Source organism: Pelophylax lessonae, assembly GCF_965119305.1.
Source record: "Pelophylax lessonae genome assembly, chromosome: 5".
NCBI lineage: Eukaryota > Metazoa > Chordata > Amphibia > Anura > Ranidae > Pelophylax > Pelophylax lessonae.
The window spans coordinates 15,390,237-15,412,530 of NC_138772.1; the positions used below are offsets into that span (position 1 = coordinate 15,390,237).

Consider the following 22,294-nt stretch of genomic DNA (forward strand, 5'->3'; position numbering starts at 1 on the left):
AGGGGGTGCTGTCCAGCACTTATCTTTTTTGGGACAATAAAACTGATACAGGCAATGGATAGGAAGGATAAAACCTGAGGAGACCCTCGCCGCTGCCTCGATCGGTGTTCCTGGAGAAGAGGAAGTGATGCTGCCAGGGCGCTCTATGAAAGCCTATGGGAGGCTACAAGAAAATGGCCGCCATGCATGTAGAACATGCGGCCGGAGCGAGTGTAGGCAAAATGGCGCCGTTTGGCGCCGAAACCGCCGCTCCACAGTACAGTAATGCACACATGTCTCCATATAAAAAAACATGTCAGATCGCCGCAGCGATCGCTGTATAATGCCCAAACATGCCACAAAACATGCCCCACAGCACACAGCTTCTCACACTGACAAGGCTGACACACACAGTGTCACACAGCTCCCCCCCCCCCCTTGCAGCCCACAGCATGCAGCCGAGAGATAGGGAGACAAACAGTGTGAATAGAGGCAGGTTACACAGTCCCAGACTGACACCCCCCCAGACAGACAGGTCCCCACATGAGGCAGGGAGAGTCGCATACAAGACGCACAGAATGGGGGTTAAGAAACCGCACAGCGTCCAGTGAGGTAGCCACCTCACCAATCATCCCTGCACCGAACAGGGATGGGTCGTTCACTGTGCCAGGAGCGTTACCTGGCTGAACGCTCGATGGCAGGCTGGGAAGCCACTGACCCACGACCTGCGACCAGGGGGATCAGCCCGAGACCCAGCCCGCATGATCCTCTTCGTCCGAAGAACTAACGCTGACAAAAAGAACAGCTAAGTAAAGGTAGAGAGAAAACTCAAACAAAAAATCAAAAAAGAAGAAAGAGTCTGGGGCACAAAGCCCCAGCACAGAGAGAGCCAGCCACTCCTGACAAGCTAGACATTAAAACAGATATGGTTGCAGGAAGTAGGAGGGTATTGACTGAGGGGACCACCCCTTGAGGGTGGGATATGTTAAAAGCTTTAATGTTAACATATTCTGTTGCCTAGCTACTCCTTCGGAGCAAAGTCTAATACCCCATATGTGACGAATATGAAGAGGCGACGACTGTCGGAGGACGTAAGAGAAATAGGGTTTCCATCGGTCCGGATTTCACAGACAGGATTGGATAGCAGCGGATATGTCACTGCTGACATCCACTGCTCCATAGGGGTGCATGGAGCATCCAATCAGATCCGCCTGAAAAAACTGACAGGAGAACCTGATCAGAAAGCCCGTGTGAAAGGGGCCTTTTGGCGATATTTGGAGATAAAATTGGTGATGTAGCTCAGGGCAGAATTGTAAATAGCTTTGTAGGTTAAAGTTTTATCATACAGTAAAACGTCTGTCACCGCATAGTGTGAACTGGCCCTTAAATGGTTTGTCTCAACCACTACCCAACTGCCACTTTTGAGGGTCAACTTAGTCTGTTAACACGAAGTTGAAAATTAAAGCAGGATTCCACCCAAATGTGGAGCTTCCTCTCATTTGCTTCCCCCCACCCCCTCCGGTGCCACATTTGGCACCTTTCAGGGGGGGAGGGGGGAACGGGATGGGTACCTGTTTTTGACAGGTACCCTTCCCTACTTCCAGGAACAGCGCCGCAGCAAAATTAGGTACCCTCCTCCTACACCCCCCCCGCCAATCCAAATGCGCAGTAGAGACCCGACCGTGAAGCCGCAAGACTTCACTGCCGGGTTCCCTGATTGGCAATGGAAGCGCCCGACAGCCAATGGAAACATCGGCTGCGGTGCAGACATCGCTGGACTCCAGGACAGGTAAGTGTCCTAATATTAAAAGTCAGCAGCTACAGTATGTGTAGCTGCTGACTTAATTTTTGGAGGGGGGGGGGGGGGGGCAGAACTCTGCTTTTACATTTTCTGACAGGTTCACCAAATGAAAAAAAAAAAGAAAGGTAAAAAAAGGGGACTAGCAGATAAGCTTCAATATAAGCTTCAATATAAAACACATTTTTGTTGTTGGGTTTAATACACTAGAAGATTTTTTTTTGTTTCAGTCTTCGTTGTCCAGGAAACACAACCATTGTCCCCATTGGGCAATTTCCCTTCCGTTTGTTTCTGAGGCAACTGTAAAAAACTTTGGGTTTTGTCACCTCAAGAGCTTCTTATGTCCCCCCTACATGAAATCCAAAAAAAGTTTTGGCTTTAAATACACTTCAAAAAAGCTGAAAGTACAGGAGACCCTCATAAGGAGGAGACCACCCTCATAAGGAGGAGACCACCCTCATAAGGAGGAGACCACCCTCATAAGGAGGAGACCACCCTCATAAGGAGGAGACCACCCTCATAAGGAGGAGGATGGCGAGCAGAGGTCTTGTACTGCAATCGGCAATGAATGAACCAACATGCTGCTCAATGTCCAGAATATCAGCACGAGGTGAACATGTTGTAACTGAAAAAGACAACATCTAAAAGAGGCTCATAATAGAAATCGCTCTGTTCCACTTGGTTACTGTCAGTCAGAAAAGGAACCTCAGAAATTACTCAATTTGGAGCGAGAGAGACCCAGCCAGATGCAAGAGAAGCAATAGAAAAAGCCCCCCGATGAAGCAACACAAACATTACAAAGAGATGAAATGAAAACTCTTGATTTGGGATAAGGAGTAAATTTGCAGCATCTTAATAAAATAGTCTACAAGAGTTTTATGAAGACAGATTCAGGAATGCAGCGACTACATGTAAAAGATGATTAAGGAATCAGACGCCCCCCCCTCCAGCTCCTCCCCCACTCACCTGTGGCTGGACGTGAGCGTTGGTTCCGGCATTGCTTAGTTGTTCAAAATACTGTTTCTCTGCATCGTCATACTTGTATTTGTCAAACCAGATCTTCTCTGTGCTCAAGCAAGAAGCTGCCATTTTTCTGCTGACAGAACATTACAGGTTTAAATACACAGAATTGTAGTTTTATTCTTACAATGTTAAACATAGTAGCCCTGTTGCTAGTAACCCCCCCCCCCCCATCCCACCACAAACCCCTTTATGATCGCTTAATACATCTTTAGAAGACCCCTTTCACATGAACTTTCCGATGGAGCAACGGAGACATGTTCTCTGACACCCGCTGCTATCGAATCCTGTCCGTGAAATCTGGGCGGATGGAAAGTCTACTTTCCTTCCATCTGCTGGTTCAGATCGGATGAAAAAAAAAAAAAAAAAAAAAACATAACCCGCTCCCTCCCCACTGGCTGTGATTGGCAGCAGCGAAAGCCAATGGCTCCCCACTGCTGTCTCTGAGCCAATGAGGATGGAGAGAGCGTAGAGAGCCTCTGGTCTTGTGCACATTGCTGCATCAAGATTGAGCCCGGGGAATTTATAAGGGGTGGCTGCAGAAGTTTTTTTTACCTTAACGCATGTCCTTAAAGTGAATGTTAAAAAATGTTTAAAAAAAAAAAAAAAGTATACTTACCTTCTCTGTGCAGTTGGTTTTGCACAGATTGGCCCGAATCCTCATCTCGGGTCCCTCTTGGTTGCTCCTGGCTCCTCCCTCCTGTCAAGTGCCCCCAAGGAGCAAGCAGCTTGCTATGGGAGTCACCCGAGCCAAGGCTCGGTGTGTCCATTCAGACACACAGCTGCTATTTGGCCCGGCCCCCTCTTTCTCCTGATTGGCTAACTGACAGCAGTGGGAGCCAATGTTGCCGCTGTGTCTCAGCCAATCAGGAGGGAGAGTCCCGGACAGCCAAGGGACTCATATTGCTGGAAGCTGCATGCAAGGGTTTTTTTTTTTCACTTTAATGCATTGAATTAAAAACTGTCTTTGGAACTACTTTAATAGTCCACTTATTACATCAAGCCTTACGAACAAAAGAACAAAAAAAAAAAAAACACACCCACACACAACTAAGTCTTACTTTTTACCTATGTGAGGGTTAGGTAATGATCCTTCTGGCAAAATACTGAGAAGAAAACGCCCCAGCACAGTACAGCAGTGTCTTCACAAGATTAGGTCCACCCGGCACACTGTGTTCCCAGGATCACGCCAGGAGGATCATGACATCACCTCGCCTCAGGTGGAAGAGAAGTAATTCTAAACATTTATGCACAGGGATTTTTTTTTTTTTATAACTGGTAAGGTGAAGCATTCGAGAAAAAAAAAAAAAAGGGGGGAAAAAGCCAAAGTTTCCAGTGCCAGCATATCCGTGATACCCATTGTCTAAATCAGAGACATGATTTACAGACAGAAGCAAAGATGCACAAATGTGTTCCTTTCCGGGATCAATTATACTCCACTTTACAATAGAAGTTCTGTACCATCGAAGACAAGTCCTACCAGTGTATGCGGCCTGCATGTCTTCTAATCATTATAAAACCAGTATCATGCAGAGATATCTAACTGGATCAGACTGGTCCTGTAGCCTCCAGGGATGTGTGGCCTGTATCCCAGGAGGATGTAGCTGGGGTTAGGAGGGGCTGACCAAGGAATGAGGAAGACGTGGAGTGAGAACATGGGAGCAAGTGTCTGCTGGAACAGGCACTTACTTGGTTAGGCAAAGAATTTCAAAAACTGAAGAGCACAATTTATATTCTGCATTAGCGAGGATAATTTTCCATCATTGATGTTAGCAGATTGAGTCCCGGTTCACACTACAGCGACTTGTCAGGTGACTTGGTTGCCTGACAAGTCACGGTCCATTCTGTGTTCTGTGCTATGGGAACCGTTCTAATAGGAGTGACTCAAGCCGCTCCGACTTAGAAAATAGTTCTTGCATTGACTTCCATTATGTGAAGTCAGTGCAAGTCGCGGTGCACGGCGACTTCACAGGTCGCCCCCGAAGTCGGATCGCCATAGTGTGAACCGACACTAAAGAGCTGGCTCGTTAAAATAAAAAATTGCCTATGCAGGTTAAGGGGCATCTGTAAATGAAAAATGATGCAGCTCTGACTGAAGTTGAATAAAGTCCTTGCTATAGCTGTAGGCCATTTACATACACCCTGAGGCCTGTCTGGAATACTCCCAGGACATTGCTAAGCAAGGCCTAGTCATTACTGCTCACCTCCTCCATCTGAGGAGTGAGCTTCTCGGATGCAACCTCCCTCACATGGCTCTCTCTCTCTCCTGATTCAGCAGCTCACTCCTGTGATGCTGGAGGTGAGCCATAATGACTAGGCCTCAGGGTCCTTTTACATGGGGCGGACCGTTTTTTTGATCCGCTCCGGCACTTTTTTTTTTTTTTTTTTAACGGACACGACTTGTGTCATCCGGTCCGAATGGCCGTTTATCATCCCATCCCGTTTGCAGATGATAAAAACGGAGATAATGTATGTCAATGGGATTGCGGATGTCAGCAGATGACACCGCTGACATCCGTTTTTGCGTCCGTTCCGTTTTTTTAAACGGAAGAAAAATAGGGTTCTCTTCTGTTCCAAAAAACGGAACTTATCAGAAAGGACGCAAATTGGATGTCAGCGGATGGTCATCTGCTGACATCCGCAATCCCATTGACATGCATTATGTCCGTTTTTCATCCGCAAAGAAAATGGGATGAAAAACTGACAATGAATGGATGAAAAACGGACCGCCTGTGTGAAAGGACCCTCACTTCGCAACATCCTGGGGGTATTCTACTCAGGCAGCAGTGTTTTGTAAATGGCCAAGCTGGCCCAAACAAACTTTATCCCTCACTAACATGAGGCCACGATGTGCTGTATATACTTTAAAGAGGTTGTAAACCTCCCCCCCCAAAAAAAAAAAAAATAAAAACCTGAAAGACAAAAAAAGCATAATGAGCTAGTGTGCATCGCATACTAGCTCATTATGAAATACTTACCTTAACCACCTGCTCACAGTAATATTACTGCTACAGTGCGGCTCCCCTGGGTCCAGCGACGTAGACCTAGTGATTCCGGCGGCGCACCCTTTGCAGCCATAACAGCTTCAACTCTTTTGGGAAGGCCGTCCACAAGGTTTAGGAGTGTGTCTACTTCCAGAAGCGCAATTGTGAGGTCAGCCACTGATGTGGACGCAAAAGCCTGGCTCGCAGTCTCCACTCTAATTCATCCCAAAGGTGTTCTATCGGGTTGAGGTCAGGACGCTGTGCAGGCCAGTCAAGTTCCTCCACCCCAAACTCGCTCATCCATGTCTTTATGGACCTCGTTTTCATGTTGGAACAGGAAGGGGCCATCCCCAAACTGTTCCCACAAAATTGGGAGCATGAAATTGTCCAAAATCTCTTGGTATGCTGATGCCTTAAGAGCTCAGTTCACTGGAACGAAGAGGCCAAGCCCAACCCTTGAAGAACCCTCTCACCATAATCCCTGACCTCACAAATGCGCTTCTGGAAGAATGGTGAAACATTCCCATAGACACACTCCTAAACCTTGTGGACAGCCTTCCCAGAAGAGTTGAAGCTGTTATAGCTGCAAAGGGTGGGCCAACTCAATATTGAACCCTACGGACTAAGACTGGGATGCCATTAAAGTTCATGTGTGTGCAAGGGCAGACATCCCAATGCTTACAACATAGTGTCGTTCGTTTGGCCCAAATAAACCATGTAAAGCATATCAAAAGCTTCAGTTCAGCTGCATGTTTGCTGCTGCGTCTTTACTGGTGTGAAGACATCACAACCGAATCCAGGCAGGCACCATAGGTCAGGTTATCACTCTGCTTGACATACATTGCCAGGTGCGGGAATGGTTTGTGTTTCAGCTCCTGGAACCCACTGCTAGTCTACAGACAAAAGCTGTAGCATGCCATAAAGTGGCCCTGCATTGTTGCAGGAGCCAGATTATTGCAAGTGGCAGGCGATAGCTTTGAGGACCAATGCACTAGACATTTAGGTCCCTTTCAAACGGCCAGATGTTAAAATAGAGTGACTCAGGTGGCCATAGGTGTGATTGCCATCATCCCTAGTTAATCAAAAAGTATTTAAGTGGGATTTTAGAGGCAATCCAAACAAATTTATATAAAAAACAAAATATTTTATTTGGAGCATTTTTAAAATTCTTCAGGGATTTTTCTGCCACTTCTGCAATATATGATTACATTAAAGTTGCATGCTATAAAAATATATTCACCAACATTAAGACTTTTTTTTTTTTTTTTTTACCAACGTCATATGTTCAAATAGTGTATATGACCCTTTGGTTTGAGTGCTCCCATAGGCTAGATGGCCTCCAAGCTGCGATTAACTCATAGTGTTGCAACAAGGATCGCTTGAAAGCTTATCCAATTCCAATGCCCAACTTCAAAAAGTCGTATTAAAAAAAAAAAAAAAAAAAAAAAAAAGAAGAAGGAAAGACCATCAGAGCCTTGTATACAAGAATAAAAAATAAAAACCGTTCAATGCTGCTGATATAGTGCAGTGGTACAGGAAAGGGAGAAGATGTCCAGTACTTACTGTGACGTCTTTTGAGTCCTCCCACACCTGCCGTCAACTCACTGGGGGAAAGAGGGGACTGCAGCAGCTGCCCCTGAGCTTGTTCCACTGATGCAGAATGTAATGGGCCATACACACTATAAGATTTTCTGAAGATTTTTTCCTTTAGATTTACCAAAACCATATAATATGAGGTCAAACCTAAACACTTTTTCAATTTGTATGCAATCTGGCCGGCCCTTGCACTACATAGAAAAGGTAAATCTGAAGGAAAAAGTCTTCAGAAAATCTTATAGTGTGTATGGCTATTAATTCCCCTCATCAGAGTGTGGGGTGGGTAGAGAATGGCATCCGAGGCGAGTCTCCATATATGTAGTGCGCATGCGTGTTGTAATGACGTCATGCGCCGTGCCGCCACATCCGTTCTCCATGACAACATCAGGAGACCGGATTGCGGTCATATTGGAGACAAAAGCCGCCAACACAGGAAGTTTCTCTGGTGGCCTAAAGGGAGGAAGGAAAATGGGGAGGGGTTTCTCTACCCATTTGCAACTACACCAGAGATTAAAAAAAGCCCCCATCACGTGTGTGTGTGTGTGTGTGTGTGTGTGTGTGTGTGTGTGTGTGTGTGTGTGTGTGGGGGGGGGGGGGGAACTTCCTGTGCCAAGTGCAATCAACAGTTTTTGCAGCAAAGGATATACATACATATTTTGAAACGCGTTGATATTGCTCGGTGAAACATCTATGCTGTTACCCTATATCAGTGATGGTAAACCTTGGCACCCCAGATGTTTTGGAACTATATTTCCCATGATGCTTAAGTACACTGCAGAGTGCATGAGCATCATGGGGAATTTAGTTCGAAAAACGTCTGGGGTGCCAAGGTTAGCCATCACTGCCCTATATGGCCAGTTGGGGAATGCCACTTTGTAACTGACCTTATATACATTTTCTTGCTCATATTGCCTCATATCTACAAATGCATATGCATTTTTATAAAAAAAATTGTCTTGATTTCAAAAAATGGGCCAAATATTTGTTTTTATATCAATCTGTTTGGGATGACTCTAAAATCCCACTCAATGAGGTCTAAAATACTTTGATGGGCCTGATGTTTTTCTCAGGGGATCTGTCGGTCAATTCCCTGCTGTGCTGGGCAGATGACCGGTCTCTGAATGAGCAAATCAGACACAGCCCGCACAGCTCTATGGGCATTGTGATGTAAACTAAACAGCTGTTAGTTTACATCAGAGTGCCCTCTGATTCGGTCAGACGGAGGGAAACTGTTGCCTTTCCGTTTGGTTTTTCCAGATCGGATTGTAGGTAGGAGGGTGTAAACGGATCCCCGTTCCATAAAGAATGTAGGGTCTGATCGGGTCCACATGAAAAACAGACAGGTGTACCTGGTGGGCCAATCACATGGAAGGGGCAATACTAAACCATATAAAGCAGCAGCTCTACATCATTCTCTGTAGGGGACACAAACATGGAAGGACTAACCAAGAAGAACAAAAATACTGGAACAGCTCTTCTACAGGTACAAAGCATTAAACAACCACAATATCTTTAGAACACAGTAAGAAGAAACATTTGTTTAAAAAGTAATAAGGCGCCTACTTCTTGTCCTGATGTTTGGGTTTTACTGGCCGAGGCAATTTGGCTACAATGGCTTGGCTGGATTTAGCAGCAACCGACACATCTTGAGCAGCATAGAAGCACGCTTCGGCTCTATCGTAAGTAGTCTTATTAAGCCACGAGCTCTCGCTGTCACTGTGAAGAAAGTACGCAGGGTAATACACGGCGGACTCCTCCGGAATACTGGGAAGTTCTTTGTTAGACTGTTGCCTTCCAGCAGACTTACGATTATATCTGTCCCGCTTTCCCTTTTTTCCAGAATTCATGCTCCAACTGAGGTTGGATTGATTCGGCGATGTCGCCTGAATATTAGCAGCCTGCTCATAGAAGCATTGTTCTGCTTGGTCATACCGGGACTTATCCAACCACACCTCAGACAACAGGTCCTGTATAGTTGCCCAGTGCGGCTTTCCGTTGACCGTTGGCTCAGAAACGACTTCATTAATGGTCAACAGGTCACGGGCAGCTGGAGTCGGAGTTGCACTGGAATAGCCTTCATCAGGTGTCCTCTGTGTGGACCTAATCGCTGCACGGTCATGAGAAACCAGGTTCAGATTTAGGGCTCGAGGGGCAAGGGGAGATGCAAACTGCATGATGAACTGGCTCTCAGCATCTTCAAAATTAAACTTATTAACCCAGACTCCGTTATCCACATGGTGACAAGCCATCATAGCGCTGTGGGTGCAGCTCTCTGTAGGCTTCTTTGTTGATGCTACTTCCTTAACGGAAGCCACTTTCACATGAGGACGATTCTCCAACACCTTGACCTGCACTGCTGCAAGCTTGGCATGATAGCCACATTCAGCCTCATCATACAAATATTTATTAAGCCACACTGCGTCCGCCATTAAGCCAAATAGCACATTGTCCACCTTGGGCATCACAGCTTTGTTCTTGGGAGACCTTCGTCTCCGCTTCTGTTTTTTACCGTTGACTTTCTTAAGGTCGTTCTCCATAGGTTCGTGCTGAGCAATGCCATTGGTGGCAGAATTTCCCTTCTTGGCTGCCGTTGCCTGGACCTCACAAGCAAGCCGAGATCCGTTCTCACATTTGTGTTTGTCCACCCAACCGGCCTCTACCGGGCTCTGGTGTTTCCTTGTCCTCATCTTGTCCGGACAGCATTAAGAAACCATAAAAAGGAGCTATAAAACACTTTTCAATACACACAAACAAAAGCTAGAGAATTTACCAGAGAAGACACCAACTTTCATAGCCACGAATGATAGGGAGGGAGACCAATAAAAGGATTTTTAATTTTGTGGTCCTTTTTGTACGTGAAGGTCTGCTTATAGAATACCAGTGACCTGGATTTTTCTGCACCGCATGACAATTTCACTAATGAAAAAAGTCCTGGAAGTCCCACGTCTCTGCAGGACCCCATAAGGTGGTATACAACAGCCTCAGCCAGGGCTCCAACAAGGCCACGCCCCCAACGTGGTTCTCTCCGCCACAGAGCAGAGTAAAATGAGTAATGGGCGTAGCCTTATTGGAGCCTGGGCTAAGGCAGTCATACACCTTTTGGGATTTTGCAGATGTGTGCCACTTCCAGGACTTTTCCCTTGGATGTCTAGAGCTGGGATGAGCTGTGTCCTTGTCGGCACTCCAAGGGGTTGCTGCATAGGATGACCCTTGAGCGACACCTGTAAATTTAGTTTGGGGCCTGACAATTTCACCTCTTACAAGGCTAGATGACCTTCTGGGATTTCTGCTGTGCAATATATCTGACAACTGTCATCCAAAAAGGTGTCTTATTACTAGACTGCATTCTGCAGGGTGACCATTCTGGTCTATTTTAAGAAAGATCCAACAGCTATTTATAGACACAAGATTTCTGCAATCTAGAAATGAGAACGCTAAATTATTTTTTCCCTCTTAAAAACGGTATATCTAGGCAAACTATACACATTCAATAAATCTCTAAAATACATGCACATTTCCCCATATTTTTCTCTTGAAGCGCAAGTTCACCTTTGGAAAATAAATAAATGCACTTTTGAGGGTTAAAAAAAATAAAAGTGCATTTTTTATTTTGTTCTAAGGAGCCTGCAGAGCTTTGCGACCATAATCAGCAGATTGAGGGTGCAATCTCAGGCTCCTGCAGACTCACCATAGCTGTCTGCTCGTATGGGCAGGCAGTTACTTGAGAGCGGGATAATCAAAGGGCCGCGAGAGTGCTCACCGCTGAGAAAGGCAAGCCGCCAGGCGCAATGGCTGACGATACTTGTAGTCTATCCATTCACAGAAAACTGAATGTATGTGGGTGGAGCCCTGCACAGCTGCACCATTTTCAAATTGTGACAGTGGGTGCAGGGAGAAAATGTTCTGCCCTCTGTCAAAGAGGGGTGTGAATGGAGGCTGCAGATGCAAACGGGTGGAACGTGTAACATGTTCCAAAAGGTTAACTTGAAGGCTCCGTTCACACCAGTGCGGGCCATGCGTCCCGCGTTTACTTGGGCACAGCAGCCCATTCATTTGGATAGGCTGCTGTGCTGCGTGACACTCACAAAAAAGGCGCATGCACCTTTTTTTAAAAAAAGCGGCTGCATAGAAACCGCATTGTCTTTTCGACCATGTGATTTCCGCACTGCAGGCGAAGATGCATGGTGGTGCTATTCAGAACAAACAGCAGCCCTGCGCATCTCGCAAGAGCAGTGCAATTTGGCTTTGGGTATCGATGAGATTCCCACACATGTAACCGGAATGCACGGTCCACAGTAATGTGAACGCGCCCAAGGCCTCATTCAGACAGGTGCTTTTCCTTTTCTGTACTCTGCAGCGTTTAGGTCCTTGCTCACGCAGGCTCTAAGGCCCATATCCCATAAATGGGACTACAGCTACTAGAGATCGACCGATTACCGGCAAAGCCGATATGCACTTTCCCCGATATATCAGAATCAAGGTGGCCGATATTTCGGGAAAGTGCTTGTACCGGAGTGATGTCTGCAGCTAGAGGCATCACCCCGGTACCGGCGTCCATAGCCGACGGTTGGCTGTCTTGTAATGACAACCGATGCGGCTAAGAAGCCGCTCGGCTGTCATTACAAGGAGTGGGAGGGGACGTCCCCCCCCCTCTCCCGGGTCTGCTTGTACCGGAGTGATGTCTGCAGCTAGAGGCATCACCCCGGTACCGGCGTCCATAGCGGGCGGTCGGCTGACTTGTAATGACAACCGATGCGGCTAAGAAGCCGCTCAGCTGTGATTACAAGGAGTGGGAGTGGACGTCCCACCCCCTCTCCCGGGTCTCCAGTCCCACCAGCCTGCATGGCCGCCGAAGACCCGATCAAAGCCGCATTCAGCTCTGATCGGATCTCCATACAAAAACCCGGAAGTGATGTCATGAGTGACATCACTTCAGGGTACTGTCTGGCGCCAGATTCAAAAAAATGACAGCAGTCAAAACAGCCAAACTTGGCATTTTGAATGCTTTTAAGTGCAGAGGAGGGGTTTGGGCTCTTTTAGACCCCCCAGATACCTCCACATGAGTACCTAAAAAAAATAAAAATAAATATGTACGAAAATATTGGCCGATACCGATATGCATTGGCCAAAATATCGATATCGGCAACGAAAAAACCGATATCAATCACTAACTGCTTACAGCTTGCATCTTCAGGTGTTACATTGTAGGCAGCACATGCAAGTCAATGAGGACGCAGCTGCTCATCCAATTTTACAAGGACCTGGGTGCGGATGAGCAGCTCAGAAAGCAGGCTGTGTGCGTGTTGCTTGCACCCTTGTCAAGTTAGGACATGCAACTGTGTCTCAATAGACTTACATGGGCTGCCCACACAAAGCACCTAGCGGCTCAAGCTGCAAAAACAAATGGCTTGTGTACCGGCTTTAACGCCCTTGTAAATGAGGACTTACAAACTCTAGAGCGTACAGAGGACAAAAAAAAAAAAAGGCTGATCTGCCAAAAATCTAGTGAGCTCCTAACTTCATGTTAATGCTGACAACATTGCTTCTGCTGCACTAAAATCCCAAGCGGTTTTTGTCACTCCTGTCCAAGTTCTCCTCTGAACTACAGAGCAAATCACCAAATATTGAGGACCAGAGCAGCACTCACAGTGCCATGGTAGTTCATTGAGAACTACAAGCCGACAGCCACAAAGGTTGTCAGTACTTGTGTTTTCCCCATTCACAGAAACTCTGAACGAATGACAGAGGGGTGTTTTTTTTTTTTTTTTTTTTTTTTTTAAATAGTGACAGCGAGCTTTCTGTCACTAGAGCAGGCTGCAGGTACAGGAGTGGCAACATGTTCCAAACTAAAAACAGGCGGAACATGTACCATGTTCCCAAAGGTGAACTTGTCCTTTAACTTCTGTTAACCCCCGTTGACACTGGAGAAACTTGTCATGTGATTTCACAGGACAAAAATCGCATGACAAGTCGCACCTTACTGTCAGCAATGGAAGGTTCAAATTGATGCGACGCCGATTTGTGGTGCCACATCAATTTGAAAAAGTAGTTCCTGCAGTACTTTTGGCGATTTTGGGTGTGACTTGTTGCGCAATTTGAAGCCGCGTTCAACGTGAACCCCGGGGCGATGATTTTGCCTGATATGCTCTTTAATTGACCAGATCACAAGAATATTAGAAGCCTAGAAAAGCTTGCAGACCTCACGTGGAGACCAACAAACATGTTGTTATGCGCTGCTAATGGATATCAAACGTGTTAAAATTCTTAGTTAAATCACGCATTCCATGTTAAGTGTCTTCTCAGGTAAAACATTAATGACATTCAGCTTTTCCATGCAATGATGGGTGGGATATTGCAATGAAATGGGAAGAGGTGAATAAGGTTCCAGCATCAGACAAAAATCTAATTCCCATGAACTAAACATTTGGAACGCAGAAATTTGCTCTCCTCCTTCCAAAATAAGGTAACTAGATGGAAAAATCGAAGTAAAGAAAGCAGGTCATAGGAGAACATGGAGGCATTGCTTTTTTTAAGGCTTAGTTCACACAGGTTTATTACGCCCGTGTAGGATCACACGGGGCAGCACAGTTGTTCTATGCATCCCCATGCAAGCAGTCCCATTCGATCAACTGGGACGCCAGCGGCTGCACTAACACAATCGCTGCTCCAACATGACAGCTGTGTGGGTGTGTGGCTCCAAATGCACACTGTCTGCGTTCAGGGCTGTGCACCCTCAGGGATGTCAAAATTGGGAGCAACGCCTGTATTTATGCAGCTATGATGGCCAAATTACCATAAAAGGGACTACCTGCAAGGGGATTCATGGAACACCTGTGCATTCCCAGGGAAATGCGGGAAAAACATGGCCCTCACAGGGAAGTACGCACATGTGAACAAGGCCTACGTGTTGTAGATGGCAATAAGGAGAGCCTCCACTGGCTGAGCTAGTCAATGTAAAGTACCCTTTACGACTGAGGAAAATGGGGGGAGAGGGCAACCGACTGAGGAAAATTGGGGGGGGGGGGGGGGGCAACCGACTGAGGAAAATGGGGGGGGGGAGGGCAACCAGCTGAGGAAAATGGGGGGGAGGGTAACCGACTGAGGAAAATGGGGGGGGGGGAGGGTAACCGACTGAGGAAAATGGGGGGGGGGGAAGGGTAACCGACTGAGGAAAATGGGGGGGGGGGAAGGGTAACCGACTGAGGAAAATGGGGGGGGGGGAGGGTAACCGACTGAGGAAAATGGGGGGGGGGGAGGGTAACCGACTGAGGAATGGGGGGGGGGAGGGTAACCGACTGAGGAAAATGGGGGGGGGGGAGGGTAACCGACTGAGGAAAATGGGGGGGGGGGGGGGAGGGTAACCGACTGAGGAAAATGGGGGGGGGAGGGTAACCGACTGAGGAAAATGGGGGGGGGGAGGGTAACCGACTGAGGAAAATGGGGGGGGGGGGGGAGGGTAACCGACTGAGGAAAATGGGGGGGGGGGGGGAGGGTAACCGACTGAGGAAAATGGGGGGGGGGAGGGTAACCGACTGAGGAAATGGGGGGGGGGGGGAGGGTAACCGACTGAGGAAAATGGGGGGGGGGGAGGGTAACCGACTGAGGAAAATGGGGGGGGGAGGGTAACCGACTGAGGAAAATGGGGGGGGGGGGAGGGTAACCGACTGAGGAAAATGGGGGGGCAAAACAATGGAGAGACTGATGTTATAAAGGGGGTGTTCTATTGTAAAAGGGGGCCTATACTGTAAAAGTGGATTTTTATTCGAAGGGGGTACTGAGATGTAGAGATTGGGGACTGCAATGTAAAGGAGGTGGGATGCATTGTTAAGGGGGGGTGTAATGCAAGGGAGAGGCTGTGATATAAAGAGGGAAATGTAAGGAGGGGGGGGGGGAACTATGTTGCAAAAGACTGGGGGGGTTGGAAGAACTAACAGCAAAAACATGCAATTCGGACCTCAACTTGAATACATTTTTATGGACCAGACCTTCATGGATTTTATGATTTATCATGAATGAATGATTTAGAGGGTCGTTTGATAGCTGTACAGCTAGGGAGAGGTATGGCCAACCAGTAGAGAGGCGTTACTGGATAATCTTCCAGTTCATGAAATACCTCTGAAGGAACTCCTTATTGCCATGCAGATGCTTAAGCAGCCCAGGACATTCAAGCCCTGCTCAAAATTTGGTGCATCTCCTATAATTATCGGCATGATTCTGGAAACACTAAGACAAAATATAAAAGTACAGACGACTAATCAGTTGTTACGACAAGGATGATGAAGAATATGATGAATCGCAAATTACACAACCAGAAAGAGAAACTATCATCCCCGTTGTGCAGAACAGACCTCGGCAAGCAGATTCTTGTATTACAGACATCAGTCCACACAATCCTATGACTGTTTATTAGTCTCCAGCATTTAGTGTTTACAAGGCCCATAAAAAAAGATGAGATTCTTACAACACCGGCAGCAGCAAAAGAGCAGCCTAAATGAGGGGGGATTAAGCCGACATATAGATTAGTGCTCGACTCGTTTCTAATTTATATAAAGCTTCAGTGGCTTTAAACTGAACATTACCAGTATTTGAGGTACTTATGTTAACATTTCTGGATGATCCCATTTTAGCGCTTCAATAATACTGCATAACACTGTAAAGACGTGAGAAGCTGCCACAACTATTATACTGCAAGCAGATTTATATACCATTACCCTAGACAGGGTCTCTTTGGGCACATAAAACCCAACGAATACTGAATACTACATCCCTTTTAGGTTGTGCAATTGCAGGTTGGAAAATGAGGAATACTGTAATACTGTGTTGCATGCAATGAGGAGAACAGAAACAAGGAGAGGTGGATCTACGGTTCAACAATACACAGACATGGATCTATGGTTCAACAATACACAGACAGATGCTAAGCAGACATTGTGCACTTCTCATACTGAATTGTAAAAAGCACGTAGGTATCCCGATTGCTCAGATCTGTTCATTGTTCAGATCACAGGCTGCAAACGGAAATCTGGGGCCAGCGGACAGGTCAGTCTTTTCCAAGACTTGCTTTATGGTCAGAATTCCAAGTATTGCTTTTGGAATGATGGAATTGACCAGGAGAAAGTATTTTTTTTTTTGTCCGAATCACACGGTTTTCCCACACTGCTTCTGTGTGAACCCAGGCTGTGAAGTCATTACGACAAGCCTGGGATCACACAGGAGCGGTGCGGGAAACTGCTGGCGATGCGGACAGAAATCGCACCATATTCCCATTCAATTTGCATGCAAATCTTTGCTGCCCTGCACATTATCTCTGTCTGAGAGCAAACCTGACACAGCAAGTCTTCACAAACAAGACCAGTAAGACCCCGTTCAGACTGCGGCGACCTGTGAAGTCGCAGTGCACAGCGTGCAATGCAACCTCAGCGCGACTTGCACAGACTTCATATAATTAAAGTCAATGCAAGTCCCCTCCAGGTCGCCCCAAAGTAGTACAGGACCCTTTTTCTAAGTCGGAGTGACTTGTGTCGCTCCTATTAGAACGGGTCCTGTACTATTCAATGGCGGGCGACCGACCGCGACTTGTCAGGCGACCAAGTCGCGCTAGTGTGAATGGGGACTAAAGCTGAACTTGAAACAAAAAATAAATAAATCCCTGGGCCAATCCGAATGCACAGTGGGCTTCGCACATGCGCAGTAGGGACCCGCCCGTGAAGCCGTAAGGCTTCACTGGCAGGTTCCCTGACCGGCAATGGCGGCGGGAGCACCAGACAGCCGATGGAAACATCGGCTGACATTGCTGGACTCCAAGACAGGCAAGTGTCCGAATATTAAAAGTCAGCTGCTACAGTATGTGTAGCGGCTGACTTTTCATTTTTGGAAGGGGGGGGGGGTGGAACTCCGCTTTAATTAAAACAATTACAGTGCCGTCATCCATATAAAGAGAAGGGACAATGTAAATTAAACATTGTGTGTTTAGTATCACTTTGCTTGCAACCATAGTTTCCTCCACAAGGCCCTTGTTCCAGTCACCGGTGTTGCTGCGGGTCTCCTCTAATTTCCTTCTCAGATAAAAAAAAAAAAAAAAAAAAAAAAAAAAGGTCTAGCACAGGGGTCTTCAAACTATGGCCCTCCAGTTGTTCAGGAACTACAATTCCCATCATGCCTAGTCGTGTCTGTGCATGTCAGTTTTACAATGCCTCATGCGATGTGTAGTTTCCCAACAGCTGGAGGGCCGTAGTTTGAGGATCCCTGGTCTAGCAGCTCCAGATTTGACATTTTCATTGCGGAAGGGACACACGGTTGTGAGCACTCAAATCAATACACGCTGTAATCAGCGGTAGAACATGAGGTTATACAAATCCAAATCTAAAATTGCACACATCTGTCTGCTGGTTTACAGAAGGATGGTTTGAGGATGTGAATGGAGAACATGCAGTACGAGTCATCTAGGCATGCATACATGCAGGAGCAGCAGACGCCGCCTATAGCATACTCACTATGCACCACAGGAGTATAGAAAACCTGAGTCAGCATTGAAGAGAGAAAAGCAAGCAAGTTAGAATAAAGCACACCGCACACATTGCAGATATTTAGTAAATTGTTTCAGTAAAAATAGAACGAGGGGGGAATCCTGACCAGGAAATTCATCAGCCATGCAAAAAAAAAAAAAAAAAAAAAAACCACTGGTAAAGGAAGACGAATCGTTCAGAAGACTAAAAGGAGTTGCAGATGTAACCATTTTTTGCTCGATTTCACTGATATTTCGTTTTTTTTTTTTCAACAGTATGGAAGCTTCAACCGAATAGATCAATAGAGTAATAGATTGCAGCCTCAATAGAACAGAAGTGATGTTGGTGACAAGGGTGTCAACTGATTACATATCAAATAATTTCTACTACATTCATTACAGGCATATAGTACTCAGGAGAGTTTTCCATATCACTTTCAGTGTGGACACGGTGCTAAGAACACCAGTCCTTACTGGAAGAGCCTGGAAGTGAACAGGCACCGCACCATTCAGCGCCCCCCCCCCCCCCCCAACACACACACACACACACACACACACACACACACACACACACGGATGCAGGGAAACATACCTTGCCTCTATCCAGATCAATAGAAAACTTACAAACTAAGAGCCTTGACATTGCCAGCAAGCACTACACATCATCTCTGTCTGAGAGCAAACCTGACGCAGCAAATCTTCACAAACAAGACCAGTAAAGCTGAACTTCTAACAAAAAATAAATCCCTGGGCACAACATAAAGTCACATATGTTACCACTTAGGCTGCATTCACATGTCAGCTTATAATCGCGGGCAGAACCGCCGCGGTTCCGCCCGCGATTCGGAGATTATTGCAAATCGCGGGACGCCTAGCGTTGCCCGTTGATTTGCAATAGCCCCCCAAACGCAGAGCGATGTTGCCGCGATTTACACCCGCCGAATCGCGGCAACATCGCGCAAACAAAATCGCGGGACGCAATACGCTCCAAAAAAGTACAAGAGCTTCTTTGGAGCGTATTGCGTCCCGCGATTTTGTTTGCGCGATGTTGCCGCGATTCGGCGGGCGTAAATTGCGGCAACATCGCTCGGCGTTTGGGGGGCTATTGCAAATCAACGGGCAACGCTAGGCGTCCCGCGATTTGCAATAAATCTCCGAATCGCGGGCGGAACCGCGGCGGTTCTGCCCGCGATTATAAGCTGACATGTGAATGCAGCCTTAGGAGGATTATCCTAGGTCAGGCTGGCTGCTGTATACAGTAAAAATCCAAGCTTCTTTGCTGCTGTATACTACAAGTATGAGAATACAAGTATCCTACTACAAGCTGGTTTGCTGCGGCATAATACAGGTATCCTACTACAAGTATAATAAAAGGTATCATACTACGAGCTTCTTTGCTGCTGTATACCACAGGTATGATACTACGAGCTTCTTTGCTGCTGTATACTACAGGCATGATACTACAAGCTTCTTTGCTGCTGTATACCACAGGTATGATACTACGAGCTTCTTTGCTGCTGTATACTACAGGTATGATACTACCAGCTTCTTTGCTGCTGGATACTACAGGCATGATACTACGAGCTTCTTTGCTGCTGTATACCACAGGTATGATACTACGAGCTTCTTTGCTGCTGGATACTACAGGTATGATACTACCAGCTTCTTTGCTGCTGGATACTACAGGCATGATACTACCAGCTTCTTTGCTGCTGCATACTACAGGTATGATACTACAAGCTTCTTTGCTGCTGCTGGATACTACAGGTATGATACTATGAGCTTCTTTGCTGCTGGATACTACAGGTATGATACTACAAGCTTCTTTGCTGCTGGATACTACAGGTATGATACTACGAGCTTCTTTGCTGCTGGATACTACAGGTATGATACTACAAGCTTCTTTGCTGCTGGATACTACAGGTATGATACTACGAGCTTCTTTGCTGCTGGATACTACAGGTATGATACTACAAGCTTCTTTGCTGCTGGATACTACAGGTATGATACTACAAGCTTCTTTGCTGCTGGATACTACAGGTATGATACTACAAGCTTCTTTGCTGCTGGATACTACAGGTATGATACTACAAGCTTCTTTGCTGCTGGATACTACAGGTATGATACTACGAGCTTCTTTGTTGCTGGATACTACAGGTATGATACTACAAGCTTCTTTGCTGCTGGATACTACAGGTATGATACTACAAGCTTCTTTGCTGCTGGATACTACAGGTATGATACTACAAGCTTCTTTGCTGCTGCTGCATACTACAGGCATGATACTATGAGCTTCTTTGCTGCTGGATACTACAGGTATGATACTACAAGCTTCTTTGCTGCTGGATACTACAGGTATGATACTACAAGCTTCTTTGTTGCTGGATACTACAGGTATGATACTACAAGCTTCTTTGCTGCTGGATACTACAGGTATGATACTACGAGCTTCTTTGCTGCTGGATACTACAGGTATGATACTACAAGCTTCTTTGCTGCTGGATACTACAGGTATGATACTACAAGCTTCTTTGCTGCTGGATACTACAGGTATGATACTACCAGCTTCTTTGCTGATGGATACTACAGGTATGATACTACAAGCTTCTTTGCTGCTGCTGGATACTACAGGTATGATACTACAAGCTTCTTTGCTGCTGCTGGATACTACAGGTATGATACTACGAGCTTCTTTGCTGCTGGATACTACAGGTATGATACTACAAGCTTCTTTGCTGCTGGATACTACAGGTATGATACTACCAGCTTCTTTGCTGCTGGATACTACAGGCATGATACTACCAGCTTCTTTGCTGATGGATACTACATGTATGATAATACAAGTGTCGTACTACAAGCTTCTTTGCTGCTGCATATTACAGAGCAGCACTGCGGGGATGAGTGCAAAAGCTGCTGCCACAGCGAAGTGATCCTGTGCACCCCCTCCCCTTCTCCTCACATCTATTCAAAAAACTTGTTTTTTTTTTTTTTTTTGCAGAATACAAGGCATTCTGTGAATGGACGAGGGGAAAGAGGACAAGATCACTTCAATGTTGAAGCTGCTGCTCTCATCCCTGCAGCACCAGAAGATTGCTCTGTAATGTGCAGCAGCAAAGCAGCTTGTAGTATCATACCTGTAGCATGCAGCAGCAGCAAAGAAGTTTAGATTTCTACAGTATAAAGCAGCCAGCAAAATGAAGATAACCTTTTAGTGGTAAGTTATGCGACTTGAGCTGTGTTAAAAAAAAAAAAAAAAAATTCCCTGGAGTTCAGCATGAGACGGATCCCAGCACACACCTCTACATACAATAATGAGCACACAGACAGATCAGAAATTTGAATTGTTTAATTCTACAAATCTCTAACTAACCTCACAGATGGCGGGTGCAATGTTCAGCTCCTGAAGATTCTCAGGTTAGCCGTCTGCCCATACTTCTGCAGTTCCTTGAAAGCAGGAAGATCAATGGACTAAGAGCTCACCAACACCCTCTCAGTTTATTGAGAACTACAAGCCATCAGCTGTAATGGACAATGGTACTTGTAGTCCATTCATTCACAGGAAACTTGAGTGATGCAACCATGTGGGCGGAGCCCAGCACGTCTGCACTGTTTTCAACTTGCACTTCCCGATGTCGCGAGTCAGGGGTAGAATGTGCGGGTGCTGGAAGGGGTTACATGCTAAAAACAGGTGGAACGTTTGACATGTTCCAAAAGATGAACTTATCCTTAACCACTTGCCGACTGCCTAACGCCGATCTACGTCGGCAGTCAGCCCCTCACAGGCAAAGTGACGTAGGTCTACGTCGCTAGCCTGTGAGGGTTTAGGGAGCGAGCGTGCGCCCCCCGGAGGCGCGGTCACGCACCCCCCCGCGCGTGTGACCGGTGGACCCAATGTCCGCCGGTCACTCGGCGATCGTCGGGGGAGAGGGAGAAAGGCAGGCAGCTTGTGTAAACAAGCTGCCTGTCATTCTCCCCTGTGTATGAAGGATGATCATACGGTTCTACTATGTGGAACCGTTGATCACTGTAAATACACTAGTAGCCACAGCCAATCACAGTAGAAAGCACGCCCCTAGGGACACACATAGCCCCGCCCTTTCAAAAAAAGTGAACCCCTTCATTGCCAGTGTATTTTTACAGTAACAGTGCATATGTATAGCACTGATTACTGTAGAAATGTCACTGGTAACCCCAAAAGTGTCAAAAATGTCAGTCAAGGGTCCGATCTGTCCGCCGTAATGTCGCAGTACCGCAAAAAAAAAAAAAAAAAAAAAAAAAAAAAAAAAATCGCAGATCGCCGCCATTACGCGTTAAAAAAAAACAGCAAAAATGACAAAAATCTTTCCCTTTGTTAGCAAACGCGATAACTTTTGCACAAACCAATCAAAATACGCTTTTTCCGATTTTTTTTTA

At 46.3% G+C, this 22,294-nt stretch overlaps 1 protein-coding gene across 7 annotated transcripts in view; it reads right to left on the bottom strand.

Moving 5' to 3' along the window:
* The window catches only part of EEF1D (eukaryotic translation elongation factor 1 delta), a 69,377-nt gene that overhangs the window by 41,674 nt on the left and 5,409 nt on the right, over positions 1–22,294 (bottom strand). For 6 of the 7 annotated variants that reach the window (XM_082257706.1, XM_082257709.1, XM_082257708.1 and 3 more), the window contains exons 2-4: positions 17,871–17,895; positions 8,941–10,074; positions 2,744–2,873 (exon numbers count right to left, since the gene is read on the bottom strand). In XM_082257706.1, coding sequence (XP_082113832.1) covers positions 2,744–2,873; positions 8,941–10,064 — 1,254 coding nt within the window. In that variant the 5' untranslated portion in view covers positions 10,065–10,074; positions 17,871–17,895. The remainder of the gene's footprint in view (positions 1–2,743; positions 2,874–8,940; positions 10,075–17,870; positions 17,896–22,294) is intronic. The other variant, XM_082257705.1, reaches the window with a different exon arrangement.